This window comes from Drosophila nasuta, chromosome 3 (assembly GCF_023558535.2).
Source record: "Drosophila nasuta strain 15112-1781.00 chromosome 3, ASM2355853v1, whole genome shotgun sequence".
NCBI classification, from domain to species: Eukaryota; Metazoa; Arthropoda; class Insecta; order Diptera; family Drosophilidae; genus Drosophila; species Drosophila nasuta.
This window is the reverse complement of record NC_083457.1, coordinates 6,208,646-6,224,199: the sequence shown is the minus strand read 5'-3', so window position 1 is coordinate 6,224,199 and position 15,554 is coordinate 6,208,646. Positions and strand designations below refer to the sequence as shown.

General features: G+C 38.5%; 3 protein-coding genes across 7 annotated transcripts; 1 reads left to right on the top strand and 2 right to left on the bottom strand.

Annotated features, from left to right (window-relative positions):
* Positions 1–26: 26 nt before the first annotated feature.
* On the bottom strand, positions 27–12,131 carry LOC132794247 (centrosomin). Of its 3 annotated transcripts, XM_060804544.1 has the most exons (9): positions 10,855–11,202; positions 8,560–8,752; positions 6,521–6,564; positions 5,286–5,653; positions 5,140–5,217; positions 4,877–5,080; positions 3,284–3,466; positions 1,126–3,226; positions 27–1,061 (listed from the first exon to the last, which is right to left on the bottom strand). In XM_060804544.1, exons 2-9 carry the CDS (start codon positions 8,661–8,663, stop codon positions 799–801), a joined length of 3,345 nt encoding a protein of 1,114 aa, XP_060660527.1. In that variant the 5' UTR covers positions 8,664–8,752; positions 10,855–11,202; the 3' UTR covers positions 27–798. The 3 variants fall into 3 exon arrangements, with proteins under 3 accessions (XP_060660527.1, XP_060660526.1, XP_060660528.1); XM_060804543.1 differs by lacking the exons at positions 8,560–8,752; positions 10,855–11,202 and adding an exon at positions 11,944–12,131; XM_060804545.1 differs by lacking the exons at positions 6,521–6,564; positions 8,560–8,752; positions 10,855–11,202 and adding an exon at positions 5,718–5,968.
* Positions 6,589–7,452, bottom strand: LOC132794251 (lysozyme B). The gene has a single exon (XM_060804551.1). The coding sequence runs from the start codon at positions 7,326–7,328 to the stop codon at positions 6,768–6,770; it is 561 nt and encodes a 186-aa protein (XP_060660534.1). The 5' UTR covers positions 7,329–7,452; the 3' UTR covers positions 6,589–6,767.
* Positions 12,067–15,475, top strand: LOC132794249 (golgin subfamily A member 1). 3 transcript variants are annotated; one of them, XM_060804546.1, is made up of 8 exons: positions 12,067–12,156; positions 12,235–12,346; positions 12,411–12,773; positions 12,848–13,636; positions 13,706–13,804; positions 14,118–14,531; positions 14,593–14,832; positions 14,891–15,475. In XM_060804546.1, the coding sequence occupies exons 3-8, from the start codon at positions 12,582–12,584 to the stop codon at positions 15,011–15,013; spliced, it is 1,857 nt and encodes a 618-aa protein (XP_060660529.1). In that variant the 5' UTR covers positions 12,067–12,156; positions 12,235–12,346; positions 12,411–12,581; the 3' UTR covers positions 15,014–15,475. The 3 variants fall into 3 exon arrangements, with proteins under 3 accessions (XP_060660529.1, XP_060660530.1, XP_060660532.1); XM_060804547.1 differs by having other exon boundaries at positions 12,851–13,636; positions 14,891–15,471; XM_060804549.1 differs by lacking the exons at positions 14,118–14,531; positions 14,593–14,832; positions 14,891–15,475 and adding an exon at positions 13,914–14,078.
* Positions 15,476–15,554: the final 79 nt, after the last annotated feature.

Here is a 15,554-nt window from a genome sequence, read left to right as displayed (position 1 = left end):
TCCTAATAAGACAAAACCCAGAAACATTTTGTTTAAAACGATTTACAATGAATTTTATTTATCGGATCATGGTACAAAACTTAAGTCTAGTAATCTTCTTGACAACAAATTTGTACAGATTATACATTATTGTACAGAAGAGATTATTTGAGAACAAGCAGATCATAATATAATTTCTATGTCCGTTCCGATTGTAAACTGGAAACGATATTCGTGGCGAATTCGGGAAATAAATAAGAAGTATTAGGATAATTGATTAAAGAAAACAAATTAATAGATTAGTCTCATATTATCGTTAATTTGATATGGCAAGATGGCATTTGGAGTGATATAGTTTAATTTACTACCGAGGAGCGAAATGTGTTCATGCAACATATGAATGTAATTAGTTTACTTTTCTGAATAGTTAGTATTGTGCTTATTGTCTACTATATATGTATGTTTGTATTTATAGTCATTCAATATGAACGAAGGTTTCTGGTGAATACAGTACCAGTTAGGTTTAGATGTCAGTACATTAAAAGGGTATAGATATACTTGCATATATTATTTTACATTTTATTTTATACAGTCTTAGGAAAATGCAAGTATTATTATTTAGATTAATAACTCGTTGCGCAAGTAACTTTCACATGAGGTAATTTACAAAGAACATAAAATGGAGATAATAGTAGTAAAATAGTAAAATACAGGTAAATAGTAAATTTGTGAGATATTAACAAAATGAACATTTGTCAATTTGTGGACGATTTTCATGGCGATGATAATGTTATGGTTGTGCTTCGATCAAATAATATGTTATAACACGTTTTCCATGTTCGAACGAACATTGCGCAGTACATTGTGGGTTTTAAGTATTTGATTCTTGATGTCTTTTTCAACCTGTGCTTTAGCTTTGTTAACCGCACACAATCTTTTATAGGTGTCTTCAAATGAACGTTTGGTGTGCAGTAATTTACGTTTTAATTCGGCCATTTCTTTTTCTACCTTTGCACAGTCGTGAACTATTGTTATTTGTCCCACAGACGATGCTGCAGCAGCCTCCGAGTCAGGCGACGAATCTGTCAAATTAATAATTGCTTTTTTTAATTTTCTCGTTTGTTGTATGAAGTGTAGACAACTTACCTTCTTTTAAGTCCATATTATCGGTGTCTTCATTATTTGCTGTAAGCTCCACAGTCTTAAGTAGTGCCCGCTGGGCATTTGATAGTTCCACGCTTACACCTCGGCCCACATCGCTCTCAATGCCCAAATCCGGTGATGGGTTGTTAATACGTCCAGCAGTCGCTGAGCTAGATGGAGCGTTGGCTTTATTATTGGCCAATTGTAATGGGACCTCCTCAGATGTGTAGCCCGATTGGGAGGCATCGATGCTATTGATACGACTACACTGAGGATATTGTTGCTGCTGTTGCTGCAGTCTTTGCTCGTCCTGCAGCAATGTCAGCTGCACCTTCATTTCATCCAAACGTTTCTCTAGCTGTAGTTTGTCGTTATATGCTTTTGTACGTTCCACGATGGCTTTGGAGGCTTGTAAAGTGCTCTCGTCGACTTCTTTTTTGAGTGAACGTGCAGTCAGCTCATTTTCAACAAGCGTTTGCTTAAGTTCCTTTTCACTTTCTTGGTAGAACTCCACAGAACGCTGCAACTCGATAATTTGTGTCTTAACCTCCTCGTACTTGGTCAATGCCACCCAGTTTCGCGCCAACTCTTCTTGCTGCAGCTTTTGCAGTTCTTCCAAGCGCTGCGCTGCTTCATGTTGGTATTGGGTCAATTCAGCGTGAGCCCTTTCAAGACTTGCAGTATTCTCTTCGTCCATTTCTGCAATTTTTTGCTGTGCTTCCTTCAGTTCAAGTTCAGTGATCTGTGCATCAGCACGTAACGTATTTTGCGCCAATTGCAGCTGATCAATCTGCTGTGTCTTCTGTTCAATTAGTTGCTGCAGCTCAACTATTTCTCTATCATCCTGACTGCCAATGGCCTGTAGATCAGCGATCAAAGTTTCGTTTTGTGCGCGAAGCTTTTCCAACTGTTGAGTTACCTCAATGACACGCAACTGTTCCTGCTTCAAACGATTGTCCGCATCTACCAATTGGCATTGTGCTTGCAATATACGTTCATCACGCTGTGCTATCAGAGACTCGAGCTGCGTGATTTTCTCACTATTGCGACTGCGCTCCTGCTTTAGGGAATTCACTGAGCAGGCGTGTCCTTCGCTATCGGATTCACTGCGATGTTTTTCAGCGTATACGAAACTGCTGGAAGTATCTTCTAGTCCAATACGGGCCAAGGACACCTTGCGGTCAGGCTCTGACCATGCCTCTGATTCGCTCTGATTGTCCTGCTGCTGTTGTGGCAAAGGCAGCGATCGTCGCTCCTTGCGCAATTGTCCATCCGACTTGAGAAGCTTGTTTTCTTGCTTTACATTTGCGGTTCCGCAAGCATTTATCTCTTCGTGTGAGTTATAAGTACGATTGCATTCATCAGCCTCAGTATACAATATCTCGGAGAGTTTGCTTAGCTGTGCCAGACTCTGATCAGCCAATGAAACGCCCGTTACGGACAAAGTCATGTTCAGGCTCTTCGACAAGTCCAAACTGCGATCAATTGCACGACGCATTGCATGACGACGATCAGCAGCCAAAACACCCAAGACATCCTTGTGTTTAAGCAGCGAGTTAAGGAAACCTGCGAGTTCCTCGAGACGATTTGTGAGAACACTGCAAACATCAGCACACTCAAGCCGCCATTTGTTTGCGCTCTCCACATCGGCTTGCATGGCGTGCAGGTCGTGGCGTAGCTGTGAAATCAAGGCATCATTCTGCTGCATCTCGTTCAGGCGATGAAGCAGCACATCGGCTTTTTGTTGCAACAACTTGTTGCGCTTCACAGCTTTCACGTAATCCGCTTCCGAAAAGGAGTGCTGCAACTCAGCGCCTGTTGTTGAGTCCTCTCCTGAATGGTCCACAGACTGCTGATGACTGACGAGCTTGGTGAGTCGCTCTACCTCACGATTCTTTTCCCACAGTTCTTTGTTAACAAGATTCTGCAAGTTAGCGGTCTTCTTCTTCACCTCCGATTGCAGTTGCTTGATAAGTTCGTCCTGTTCTAGAATCTGCAGCTCATAGCGTTGTTTCAGGCTGTGTGAGATGTCCTCAGTGCACGTCTCAGTATCACTCAAAGAATGGCGCTGTGCAGATGGTGATGTCATTACCTTCTCTTGGTTCTGCAAAATTAATACCATGAATGAATATATATTTGATTGCCATAAAAGTCTGTTTACCGATTGCGTCTGCTTCATGCGCTTGATCTCGCTCTCCTGACTGTTCAGTTTCTGCATCAGCTTTTGAATCGTGCGACAAGCTTTCTCATGGACCCGCTCGCGTTCAGCCAATTTCTCTTGGGCATCCTGTAGCTCGCATATCTTATCGGCCAACTGAATGCGAAGCTTGGGCGTGGAATCATCCTAAAATGAAAAAAAAAAAATGCCACAAAAATGAGAAATTGGCCATTTTATTTTGATATAGTACAATTAAAAATATACAGTTTTAGGATGGCGACATTAACATAAAATCTAGCATCTCTATTTTGAATAGTTCCCAATGGTGAAGAGGCATTCTAATACTAGTTATTTTTTTATGTTCCCTATACACATTATTAAAAAACATCACTTGGCTTTTCCAAAAGTGAACAGTGAAAAATTAAAGTGATTAATTCCAGAAATTTACGTACAAAATTTTTTTGCGATTTATTTAGCTTTTCATTCAACCATTTCATAACGTTAAATTTTATTCCATGAATTACCCAAGAATACTGCTGTCCCTAAATGCTAACAATATTAACTTAGAACTGCAAAACGAAGCCATGGAGACACACATTCGAATACGTTTGAATTGGACACAGTGCACTGTCGCACACCTGCGCCACTCTGGATTTCGGGATTTCGGGCATCGTCACAGACAGTGGGCAGTGGTGCGCTATTGGCCGGAAACACAGATTGGCGCATCGATGAACACAGTGCTGCTATATGATCGATTGGAGGCAACTTGGGGAGGAATATAGGGTCATCAATTGGACTGCAAGGAGCACCAGCGACCTAACAGTTGACGCAATCCAGTAAATGGCGGAAGCGAATGATTGTGGAAAGCCGTGCTGGGCGCGGCAACGGATAACGGCAGAGTTGGAGCTTTATATTGCTGCGGATTAACAGGCAATAAATTAACGTGATCATTCCTATTTCAGGCATTGTCACCTCTGGCAAGTAAAATTGTAATTTCTTCTCTCGTCTTAGGCTTTGGTAATCAAAGAATATACGGCTCGCTGCCAGAATGGAGTTTTGCGACAGTTGAAAGTCACATATGGAATTGAAACGTATGGGATGAACCACAGCAATGCGACTCAAGTACTGCAATTGCTTGCTTAGATCTTGATAGAATTCTTTTTCGCGTCGCACTAAATTGACATGGCTATTTTGCTTGTTAATCACGTTTTCGTATTCAATCATGCGATCGTAGAGGCTTCTATTGGCCCGATCCTTTTCAGTGTTCAGATCCTTTGGTAACAATAGAGGAGTGCTGTCAGCAGTTGTGGGCATATGAAAGAAATACTCACTTCAATCATATGTATTGTCTTTTGTTGCACATCTAATATATGAATTGCCTCGCCTATCCATTGATTTTGACGCTGCACTTCAAGCTCACTGGCACTCAAATCGCAAAGCAAACGACGATTCTCAGTTAAAGTATCACTTATCTCCAACCGTTGGCGATTTATAGTTTGCTAAAGGTTCAGTTCAAACTGTCAGTGTCTTTACAGCCCCAGGTCGATTTCAAAGCAACGCAAAAAAATTAAAAGCAAATATTTAAATGAAACTTACGCTTGCCATAGCATCGGCTTCCGTTTCCTTTTCAAGTTGCTCCACGAGTTCGGCATTTTTGATCGCCAGTTCCTCAATCTTGGCCTCACACACCGCCAAGTTCTCCTGTCGATCTGCTAGTGCACTTCCCATTGCATCAAGTTGCTTATTGCACTCTGTCTCCCGCAAATCGGCCTCCATCAGAGCATTCTCCAATTTAAGCACCTAGTAATGGAAGTTAGGTAAGTATTTGTTTTGATTAGTGCTTTATTTTTTTAACTAACCTGATCTTCCAAACTCTTGAGTTTCTCCGAAGACAGCACGTCGAGGGATTTCCTAGTTGCTTTCTGCTTGGCACTTGACTGCGATTACAGATTACAAATTTTAAATTATTGCAAAGCATTTAAGTAACAATTAGTTGGGAACTCACCTCTAACTGATGTATGTATTGCTGCATCTGTTCAATCATTGATTGACTTTCGATGTCCGATCTCTTCTGTATCTCTTCATGTTGCGTAATAGCTCGAGCCGCATCCTTTAGAAGTTCCGTCTTCTCGTCGACTCTCTTTCGCAGAACTTCAATCTCAATTTTCGAATCTATTAGTTGCTTCGCTAATGACTCGTCTGTATTTTTTCCGCGCGCGCCTTGTTGGCTCTCCTCCATGAAGTAGATTCGCAGTTTCAAGTTGAAGTTCTCCTTGCGCAACGTCGACATCTGCTCCTCCAACTCCCGCATGGAGCGACCCTGCAGCGGCGAATGTATGCCTCCAGGCGCACGTCCAGCATCGAAACTGGTATCTATCATTGCGAAAAACATAGAATGTTTTTGATTTAAATTAGAATAACATCCAATATCTCAAACCTGTGCAACCTGAACAACCACTACATATGGAAGAGCTATGTGTGGTGGAAGGCTTTGGCGACATTGATGATAGCAAGCCATTGTTTTTGCCCATATTGGCAATAAGTAAAAAATATAAAAAAAAGTAATCTGAGTTCTGATTTGCGAATAATTACAAATGACGAGTGTCTTTCCAAACTAAACTATTGCTTTACGAGTATGTGACATTCTGAGCATCGAAATCCTGACCACACAATAATTTGCTCTCATGGCTTGCTATTTTTATATTATGATCGAAAGGAAATGTGAGTGAAAGTAAATTCTGAAATTTTTAGATTTTTGTACCCATTGTGTAGAATGGTGTTATAACTTTCTGATTCCTGAAAGTTTCGATGCGATTAGATAAAAATTGTAGAAGTTATTTAAGAAACAAATGAAACAATGACAAAAGACGCCTACATAGGGTATATTTTGTACTCTATGGTATATTTTAAATGTAGTACTAAATCCATATAGCAAATATATCATTCGGTATATTTTTACTGTATATTTACCGCACTATTTTCATCTAATTCAAAATGAGTAGCGTGTATCTTACAATCACACTCGACTCTAGCTTTTCTACTTATTTATTGCGTTACGCGTAATATTTGTGGAAGCACAATATTAGTAATCAAATCAATTAAAACTCTCAGAATCAGAATGTAAATTTGGAAGTTCTATATAAGATATGAATACTAATCATATCTTCTCTAGATTAATAAGTTAAGCGTAATCTTTAAATATAGAAACAGCATAGAAATTAATATGATAAACATAATTACATGAATTTTCCAAGGTGGCATCTTGAATTCCGCCGGGACTTGTGCTGCAATGACAAAATATAAAAACCCATTAAGTTATAGAGTAAACAGCAACAGAAACTGCTTTTTTTGCCTTATCAACATATGATTAATAAAAAAAAAAACCAACACATGCTTCTATCTATAGTTTAATGTTCTGGTGTAATTATGCAAATTAAAAATATAAATATGCTTATGATATCATAATGCTACAATAATAATAATAATCTCATTCCATTTCCTTCGCGACAATCGTCGTATTCTCCTCCATGCTTGTCTCTGTAGTTGAACCCGTTGCATTATCTGGGATTTCAGTGGAATTAGATTGACTGCGGTCGCTTTGGTCGTTTTGGAAGCACTGGTCCGGGTCGACAAGTGTTCCGTTGCAGAACTGAGGGAATACCGACCAAGCCGTCCAGCCCTGTTGCTTTCTGATAAGTTGAGCACAACGAACTGCCGCTGTGATATCGTCGATGAGCAGCTCGTTGCAATTGATGTTGCACCCGTTGAAGGCGTAGTAAGACGTGTTTGAGGGCGGAGCACACCAATATCGATCACTGATCTGGAAGAGGCCGTAGTCCTTGGAGCCATCCGCATTGCTTTGCCCCACAACGTGCGTGTTGAAGCGACTCTCAAAATCGGCTATGCACAGCCACTTGGCCAATTCCTCTTTCGGCACATCCAATATGTAAAGTTGCCCAGCCAATTCGCAGGGCTTTAAACGGATGCCCAACAGTGGCGACAGAAACAGCAGGCAAAACCATGTTCCCAGACCGAAATTGTGCATCATATTGCTTGAGAATATGAGCGGCAGTGAAGCAGCTGGCTTTGACCAAGACTCAACTGAGAAGCCGTCGCAGTGAACATTTTAAGCTCGAGTCGCACAATCCACCACACGCCAAGACTTAGCGATGGGCGATATGAGTGATATTTCTTAATTATAATACACTTGAAATAATACTCGACCTAGTCAATTTTACTACATCATCATCTGTATTTTGGATAATTACTAAATATTGAATAGATTGGGTTAACTTCAATCAATCTAGCAGAAAGTTGCTCACGCTCTCCTCTCTAGTGAAAAGGTCAATTTAAACAGGTTTGAATTGATTCAAATGCTGCCTTCTAACACCTATAATTAACGAGTAGTTTATGAACACGGCATATCTACTACGTAATGCGAGTTCTAAGCAATTCACAAAGTGAACATACTTTACGGAAACGTTATGAAGTCAACTTTTATGATAAGAACTCGTGTCAAAGATCTAGATTAATCCAGATATGAAATTGTGACCGAACCCCAATGCTACTAGTTGAAGTAGTAGAAGTATAAAAAAAGTATAGAACGTATTTCTCATTTAATAAAATTACAACATGTCAATAAAAAGAACAATTTTAATAATAGGTTAGGGAAAGCCCACTTTATTTCCATTCAATACGAAAATCGTTGTGCATTCTAAATTTTGTATAAATTTCGAATTTTATCTTTCATCCAACAAAAATGTGTTTTCGGTTTTTATCTGGAGACAAAAGACAAAAGAACTGCTTTAATGTATGCTCATTTATTTTACTCTAATTTGTAGTATTCATATGTTTATAATAAGTTTCAAATCGATTCATATAAAATTATTAGATATTACATTCTTTAATTTCTGTGTCGTCTAATCTTAAGGTTACTTAATTGTTTAAGAATTCTGTTACTTAATATGAAATTAAAATATCACATTAATTTGTATAGGCATACAACAGAATGTGTGTTGATTTATATACATTGTATTTGGAAACAAATACTGAAATTCGGTCTTGGGTTTAGTGAAGCGTACAAATTCTTGCCTAGAACCAAAGACCAAGGCGCACCTAGGCTCCCCCAATTAAATTGAACTTTGACGTCATACCGAGCACAATCTCTATAGTATTGTATTGGGTACGGCTCCATTCGAATAACATGCAAAATTGACACACAAATAAAAATACAATGTACATAAAAAAAAAAAACAAAAACTTTTGAAAAGAAAACTTACCTCAACGAGCCGCCCGAAAAATTAGATATTGAAAATCGTTTATATGGCGGTCGAGGAGAATTATTTGAATTGTTGAGAGACGTTGAACGAAACATTCCCGCCATAGTGTGATATAGTTGAATTTATTTTGTTAGTTCACATTAACACAACGCGAGCACCTTGAGTTATTGTTCACTCCAGTACATTTAATACACTGAACGACGATATAAATGAAATGTTTTAATTAAATTGATCGCATGCGTCACCTTGTAGGTTTTTGGTTTTGGTTTTGTTTGTCGAGCTTATCCTAAATAGCTTTGCGGCACACCAGTCTAAGTATAACTGCAACTTCACTGCAGCAAGTACTCAGTATCGAGTCGATTATATACATATGTATGTACTATATATTTACGTGCGATACTTCACGGCGTCAATGAGTCATTGCGCTGCCGGATGGCGGATAGTTGGTGATGGGAAAATGTCCCCGAAATGATTGCGTAGCTGCCGCACCAGGAGCAAAGCACTCTTCACACACACGCACACGCACACGAACACTGTGCCTAGAGTGCACATAAATATATGTTTAGATGCTCATTTTGAGGGCATCTCTCTGCCGAATCTCTGATGCGTTCGTCTGTCAGCTAACCAACCCGCTACCGCTCATGAACCAGGCGACAGACGACAACGAAGACGACGACGACGTCGACACATGTGGAACACGCATTTTGGCGCACTTCACGTGTGCGTTTTGCTTTATTACCGTACGTACACCGTATGCGAAAATTATTTTGGGAAATGAGCAAAAACACAAATATAATATGCAACTATCATGTCCAAATCCTGGGCAACAATTGCTAATGTACCGTTCTATTCTGTTCTGTTTTGTTGTTACAAACCGATTTGTTTTGACTCGGTTGTCCCCCCATAGCTATGGTTACTGCTGCGGCTAAAAATCAATTCGATTGTGTAGAAAACTAATAAGGATTAAATTTGTGCACAACAGGTGTCGCCTTCTGACCCATTTAATTAGGATAGTCAAAAGTTAAATGTCAGAATTTTGCCTAACATATTTTATCCTAAAAATAAAAGCTAATAACATAGACTTTTATTCCTCCATTGATTCAAGAGTAATGAACGATCTGTTATAGTCTTAAATCAAAACTAGTAAAAAATCTGCAGTCAAGTTTTAACTTTAATTGACCCTTTAGTTACTTATAAACTTTCTTATATAAGTTCTACTTTGAAATTTCATGCTATAATATGTAAACGTAAAAACATGTAATAAATTATATTAAAATCCACATTTGACAGAATAATAGGAATGTGAGTGCTATCAAATAAGACTCTAATCTCTTAATCCTTTATAGTTGTTGAGATCTATCTCGACTCAACAACTTATGCTGTGTATAATACAACTATATATACTCGTAGATGACGCCTCCTGACTGTTGCGCACTTTACTTACATAATTAAACCTAACAGACCTTTTCTAAATTTTGTAAATAAAAGGGTATGCAAAGCCAAAGGACTGACAGCTTTGTTCGTCGTCTTTTTAAGTAAACAAGTAGGTGAAATTCGTAACATTTATGTATTTAACAAACTATCGTTGTCTCCTACATTATCCAACTTATGGTACCTGCAAATAATCCACAAATTATCCGTAATACCTACAATACCTGTACATGATTTGCATTAAAATTGCGGTGACTGTTGGATTTTAAGGGCCTTGAAAATAATTAACAACAATCGTGACTTGGCGCCAAATACTCTAGGAATGTTGTTATTTTTCGTAATGAGAAAAACAACCCCAATCAATTGGGGTAAAGCTAAAACGTAAACAAGTAACTTGTTCGAAGCGTCTGACCATAAATAAAGGCATCTTGTCAACACTAAATTGAGATGCATTGACATTAGAGCGAAGTGCACTGAAAAAAATAATGGTCCGCTAATCGCTAGTGTTGTTTACAACTGTACTGCAGAGAAACATAGTATGGGGTGCTTTTCAAGTTGCAGCCCGCATCGGAGGGTCATTGAAACAACAAGACTGTAGGGGTAACTGTCTAACAATGGAAATCATCCTTATGTGTATAAAAACACACACACTCTCACACACTTGTATGTGCATACACCGTTATCGCTTGGATTAAATCTCATTAGTGCACTACGCACTCATAAATAGTATTGCTTCTAACATATATATATGTATGTACATATTTTTCCACTATGTACTATATTTAGACTCGCAGCATCGACAAAGGAAATCAACAACAAAATGAGGCGCGTATCCGTAATTTATACACACACAAATACACTTACACGCACACATATATATGCATATGCAATTTATATAAGAATATATTTCGTTAATTTAGCAACGTCGTTGGTCTGAAACTTGAGCATTCATCGCGTTCATCTGTCACAAGTTCTGAGTTTTAATTCTCACTATTATTGTATGTACATACATATAAAGCACTTTGTAGCGTATTATATACGAACATTTATGTACATTGTATATACACTGAACCAACGTTATTTGGCTACTATGTTATGTGTGTGTACACATTGTTTAAACAAATACACCAAAAGCAAAGAACTGATAGGCGTGAGACGAAGCACAATCACAACAAACGAGGCGAACTCAAATACGAAATATTGAAAATAATGCTCTTCATTAAAGGTCTAAATAAACCGAATGCCAGAATAGAACTGAAAATGCGCATCAAGATAACCGAGAGAAAACCCCAGAAGCAGCGACAACGGCAGCATCATTCATCCATCCGTGCGCTCGCTCCGTAAGGAAAACGCGCTCACCACATGTATAAACCAACACATACATATGTACATACGAATTTAGTGAGGCAGATGTGTTTCTCATGTTTTCCGGAGCGCTCTGCTCACCCACCGTACCACCATATGGCTCGTGTTGGTTGCGCTCTCGCGCCAGCGTAAAATGGGGTGGGTTATGTACTTATGCATCTGTGTACATCACATACTTGCACACACACCCGAACGTCGGTACATGTCTACATAGATATGTGTGTATGTATGGCTGTATGGGGGAGTTGATGATAGCAATGGAGGAACCTTCTACTCTCAGTGCTCATCTGTTAATTAAATATGATCTTTCGTTGTCAGTTCATGCAGTTTCTTGCTCTGCTTCAGATGGATGAAAGTCAACATAAAGTTGTAGTACTCTTGTGTGTTGCGGATCATCAACATCTAACGTTGCGACAGTGTATCACTAATTATTATAAATTTAGTTTTGGATCAATGCCAACTTGATGCACTTGCGAAAGTGCATTACCAAACATACTTCAAAGAAATGTACATACAATTGTATGTATGTATAAATGTACGTAAAGGTAAAAAAGTGTACAATAAGAATTTAGTGAACTTTGTACTTACTCATCTATACGTTTGGATAGCGCTTCAGCTAGGCTCTTCAAAACCCTTGGGTCTACCTCAGCGGCTCCGTTTTCCGCAAGAAAACTTGTCATGGTTTCTATCAATGAGATCTCCTTTAAAGATGATGTGCACATGGCATCGCTGTCATGCACATCCCGTGGATTTTGTTTTGACTGGTCCTGATCCATTTTCCTCTTAATATAAGAACTATTGGTAAATATGTAGAAATGCTTCAATGAAAAATTCTAACAATTTATAAACAATTATAAAAATTGAGCGCGCTCTTCACAGATGATTTTGGCGTCTATATCAGATGTTATCGATAGCACACAATACGTTGATAGAATTGGGCACTGTGCTGCCAGATATGTCAAATTTGTCAGGTGGCAAGCTCTGCCTTCACGTATGTAGTTCCCTAAAGAAGAAGAATTATAGACTGCAAATTTAAATAAATTTACATTACATAGATAAACAAGCAAATTAAAGGCTGGCATTAAATGGAGTGATTGTACAAAAGTAAAAAGAAAAACGAGTTGCTTGTAACCGCATGTGGTAGCCCATGGCGATAAACTAAATGCATATGTAATTCGTTTAGCTTGCGCCAAAAACAATACACAAGACTTGCGACAGTTCCCAAAATGTTTGCAACGTTAAAAAACAAAATTAAGGAGGAAACTGGCGATGATGTGTCCACGTCGACATCGCAACCGCATCAGCGCCACTTAAACAATAATACCAACAATAACAACAACAACTATCGCTTACGTAGCCGTCGTATTAGCATAAATTCCAATTTTGCTGATGATGTGGGCGGTGGCATCTACAATGAGGTAAAGTCAAAGCAAACATTATCTATTTATATCGTATATTATCTCTGGAAAAACAACTGTTTATATATTTCAAGCAGTCTGAACAATTGTGCCAGCTTCGTGGGCAATGCAATGAGCTCACCTCCAGAGTGTCCAGTCTCAGTCAGAGTCTTCAGCAATTGCAGGATGAGAAGACGAGAGTGGACAAGACCAACGAGATCTTATTGGAGAGCGTGCGAGTAGCGCAGACGCAAAAGGATATCTATTGTGAGGAACAGGAGAAAATACAAAATCTACAACAAGTGGAAATTGACAAACTGAAAAACTTAATGGGCTTTCGTGAGCAGGAAGCCGTCGATCATATGAGCTCCATACGTCAGTATCAGCAGCAAATTGAAAATCTTAACCAGGAAATGGATCGGCTGCGTACGATTGAACCGATTGCCGAAGATCTACGCGATGAACTGGAGCAGTTACGTCATGCCACGCAGCATGAGAAGAACCAACTGACCACAACACTAGCTGCTGTTCAAGAAGAGAATCGCAACCTGAAAATGCGCATGCAAATCGTTGAGCAATCACGTCTCGAAACGTTGGCCAAATTAAGTGGAGATCAGCAAGTGCAGGCACTAGTGCATGAACACAAATTATTGGAGCAGCATCTGGAAGAGACGCATTTGCAATTGTCCGATATAAAAAGCTCATGGAGTGGGCAGAACTTTGCTTTGGAGAAGCAAGTCAGTCGCCTTTCTCAGCAGGTCGCTGAGGAAACGACTGAAAAACGCAAGGCATTAAAGGCCAGAGATGAGGCCATAGAGAGTCGCAAGCAAGTCGCCTTTGAGCTTGAGAAAGCCAACATTGAAATTAAGCAACGCAACGAAAAGGTGGGTAGATTTTATTGAATTCCACTCCAACTTGTTTCAATAATTATTTTCGGTGCTTGGATAACACAGATTAAATTGTTAGAAGACGAAGTGGACGAATTGACAGTGGCTCTTAAAGAGTGTCGAGAAGAGAATGAGCAGCAGATTCTTTTCGAGCGCAATAAATCTGTGAGTATATCTTCCGACGTTGACGGTTATCTGTGGAGCCAATAACACGCACAAACGTATTCCTATTAGCTAAATTTCATTACTAACAACTAACTATTCTGTTTGCCAGTAAAACCTTCCTTCTTACGCTTTGTTATATACTACTTGGATTATTTTGCCATTAAGCCATTTGGTGGTTGCCTTGCCTTGTCATTTCCCTTCCTAATTATTTGTAGAACCTATTTGTTTATATGTATTAAAGTTCACTTTTTAATGTACAAAACACAAACGAATTATGTTTCAACTTAACTGCACTCAACTGCCCAAAACTTAGGAAACACTGACTGCCGAAAATAAAGATCTCAAAATGCGAATTGCAACAGCCGATGATCGGTTTAGCGAATATGTCAAGAATGCTGAGCAAATTGCTCAAAAGTTACGAACACAGATTACCGAAAAGCAAGATCAGCTCAATGAGAGTCAAACGCTTTTGGAAATAGAGCGTGAAGAAAAACTAACAGCATTATTGCGGAATGCGGAAATTTCGCAAAGCGAAGAGTTGCTTAAAAAGGAATTACGTCTGGAGCAAAATGAATCGAACGATCTGCATGACAAAAATAAACAACTTGAAAATGATGTGAAAGAGGCTCGTGTGGCACTCCAAGCGCTCAATGAGGCAGCTCAACAAAACGAAAAAGACTTGGCGAAATATGAGCAATCCCAACGGGAAATTATTGAAAAGAATAAGGCAAGCATAATAAAATATAAAACGAATATATTCAAATTAAAAATATTTATATTTTTTGTAGACAATAAAAACATTAAGTCAACGACTTGGTGACCTTAAGAAAACATTGCAAAAAGAATTTCGAAGCTCGCAATCAGCAACCATTGATGTTGATACGGATCAAGTAATACCCGCCCTTAGGATCTCCCACGCGCCGATTGAATCCTTTCAGTCGGATAATAAACCAAATTGCATTATAATGGATGAAGTGAATTTTAAATATTTAAAACACGTCATTATAAAATTTTTAACAAGTAGAGAGGTAAACGTTGTTAAATTTCCAATGCAAAACCATTTTATACCCATTTATCCCTCAATAGGTTGAAGCCCGTCATCTTGTACGCGCAGTCTCCACACTATTGCAGCTTTCCCAAGAGGAGGAGAAACTGTTGCACGACACATTGGATTATAAGATGAGTTGGTTCGGCGTAAAACCCAGTTAAATGCTACAAACCCATTTGATAGACCCATCAAAGGGCAATGTGCAATAATGAAATACATATATATGTATATATGAAACACATTCCTAAATATTGACTTTAGTTCTTTACCAAACATAATTTGTACTATGTACATATTATACAAGCTTTTTTTACAATTTTGGATAGAAGAGCATAGTCAAAACTTGTTTGTGATGTTGATTTTTTCATTGAATCTGAGATATTTATAACCAAAATTTTAAACGCAAAAACGGCGATTCTATCCGTTAGTGACATTCCTGATTTGTTAATTTATATGTGTATATACATATTTGTACAATTATTTTTTGTTAGATTATATTATAATTTTACAACATCTTTTAATAAATATACAACGCATTGTATACATACACATGAGAATATTTGCACTCATATGAACCTAGATCGGTTTGTGATGCACTGTCAATAAAAACCTATTCTTAATGCAATCGTCTATATACATATGTATGTGCATCGTAACTAAATTTTTACCGCTTGTATAAAAATAGTACAACTGAAATGAGTT

Coding starts and splice junctions, on each gene's coding strand:
- LOC132794247 (XM_060804543.1), bottom strand. CDS start 12,131: ATGGATCAGGACCAGTCAAAACAAAATCCACGGGATGTGCATGACAGC. Junction 3,467..4,876: donor AAGCCGATGCTATGGCAAGC/GTAAGTTTCATT, acceptor TTTTCATTTTAG/GATGATTCCACGCCCAAGCT. Junction 1,062..1,125: donor TAATATGGACTTAAAAGAAG/GTAAGTTGTCTA, acceptor TTAATTTGACAG/ATTCGTCGCCTGACTCGGAG.
- LOC132794249 (XM_060804546.1), top strand. CDS start 12,582: ATGTTTGCAACGTTAAAAAACAAAATTAAGGAGGAAACTGGCGATGAT. Junction 12,774..12,847: donor GCGGTGGCATCTACAATGAG/GTAAAGTCAAAG, acceptor ATATATTTCAAG/CAGTCTGAACAATTGTGCCA. Junction 14,532..14,592: donor AAATTATTGAAAAGAATAAG/GCAAGCATAATA, acceptor TATTTTTTGTAG/ACAATAAAAACATTAAGTCA.
- LOC132794251 (XM_060804551.1), bottom strand. CDS start 7,328: ATGATGCACAATTTCGGTCTGGGAACATGGTTTTGCCTGCTGTTTCTG.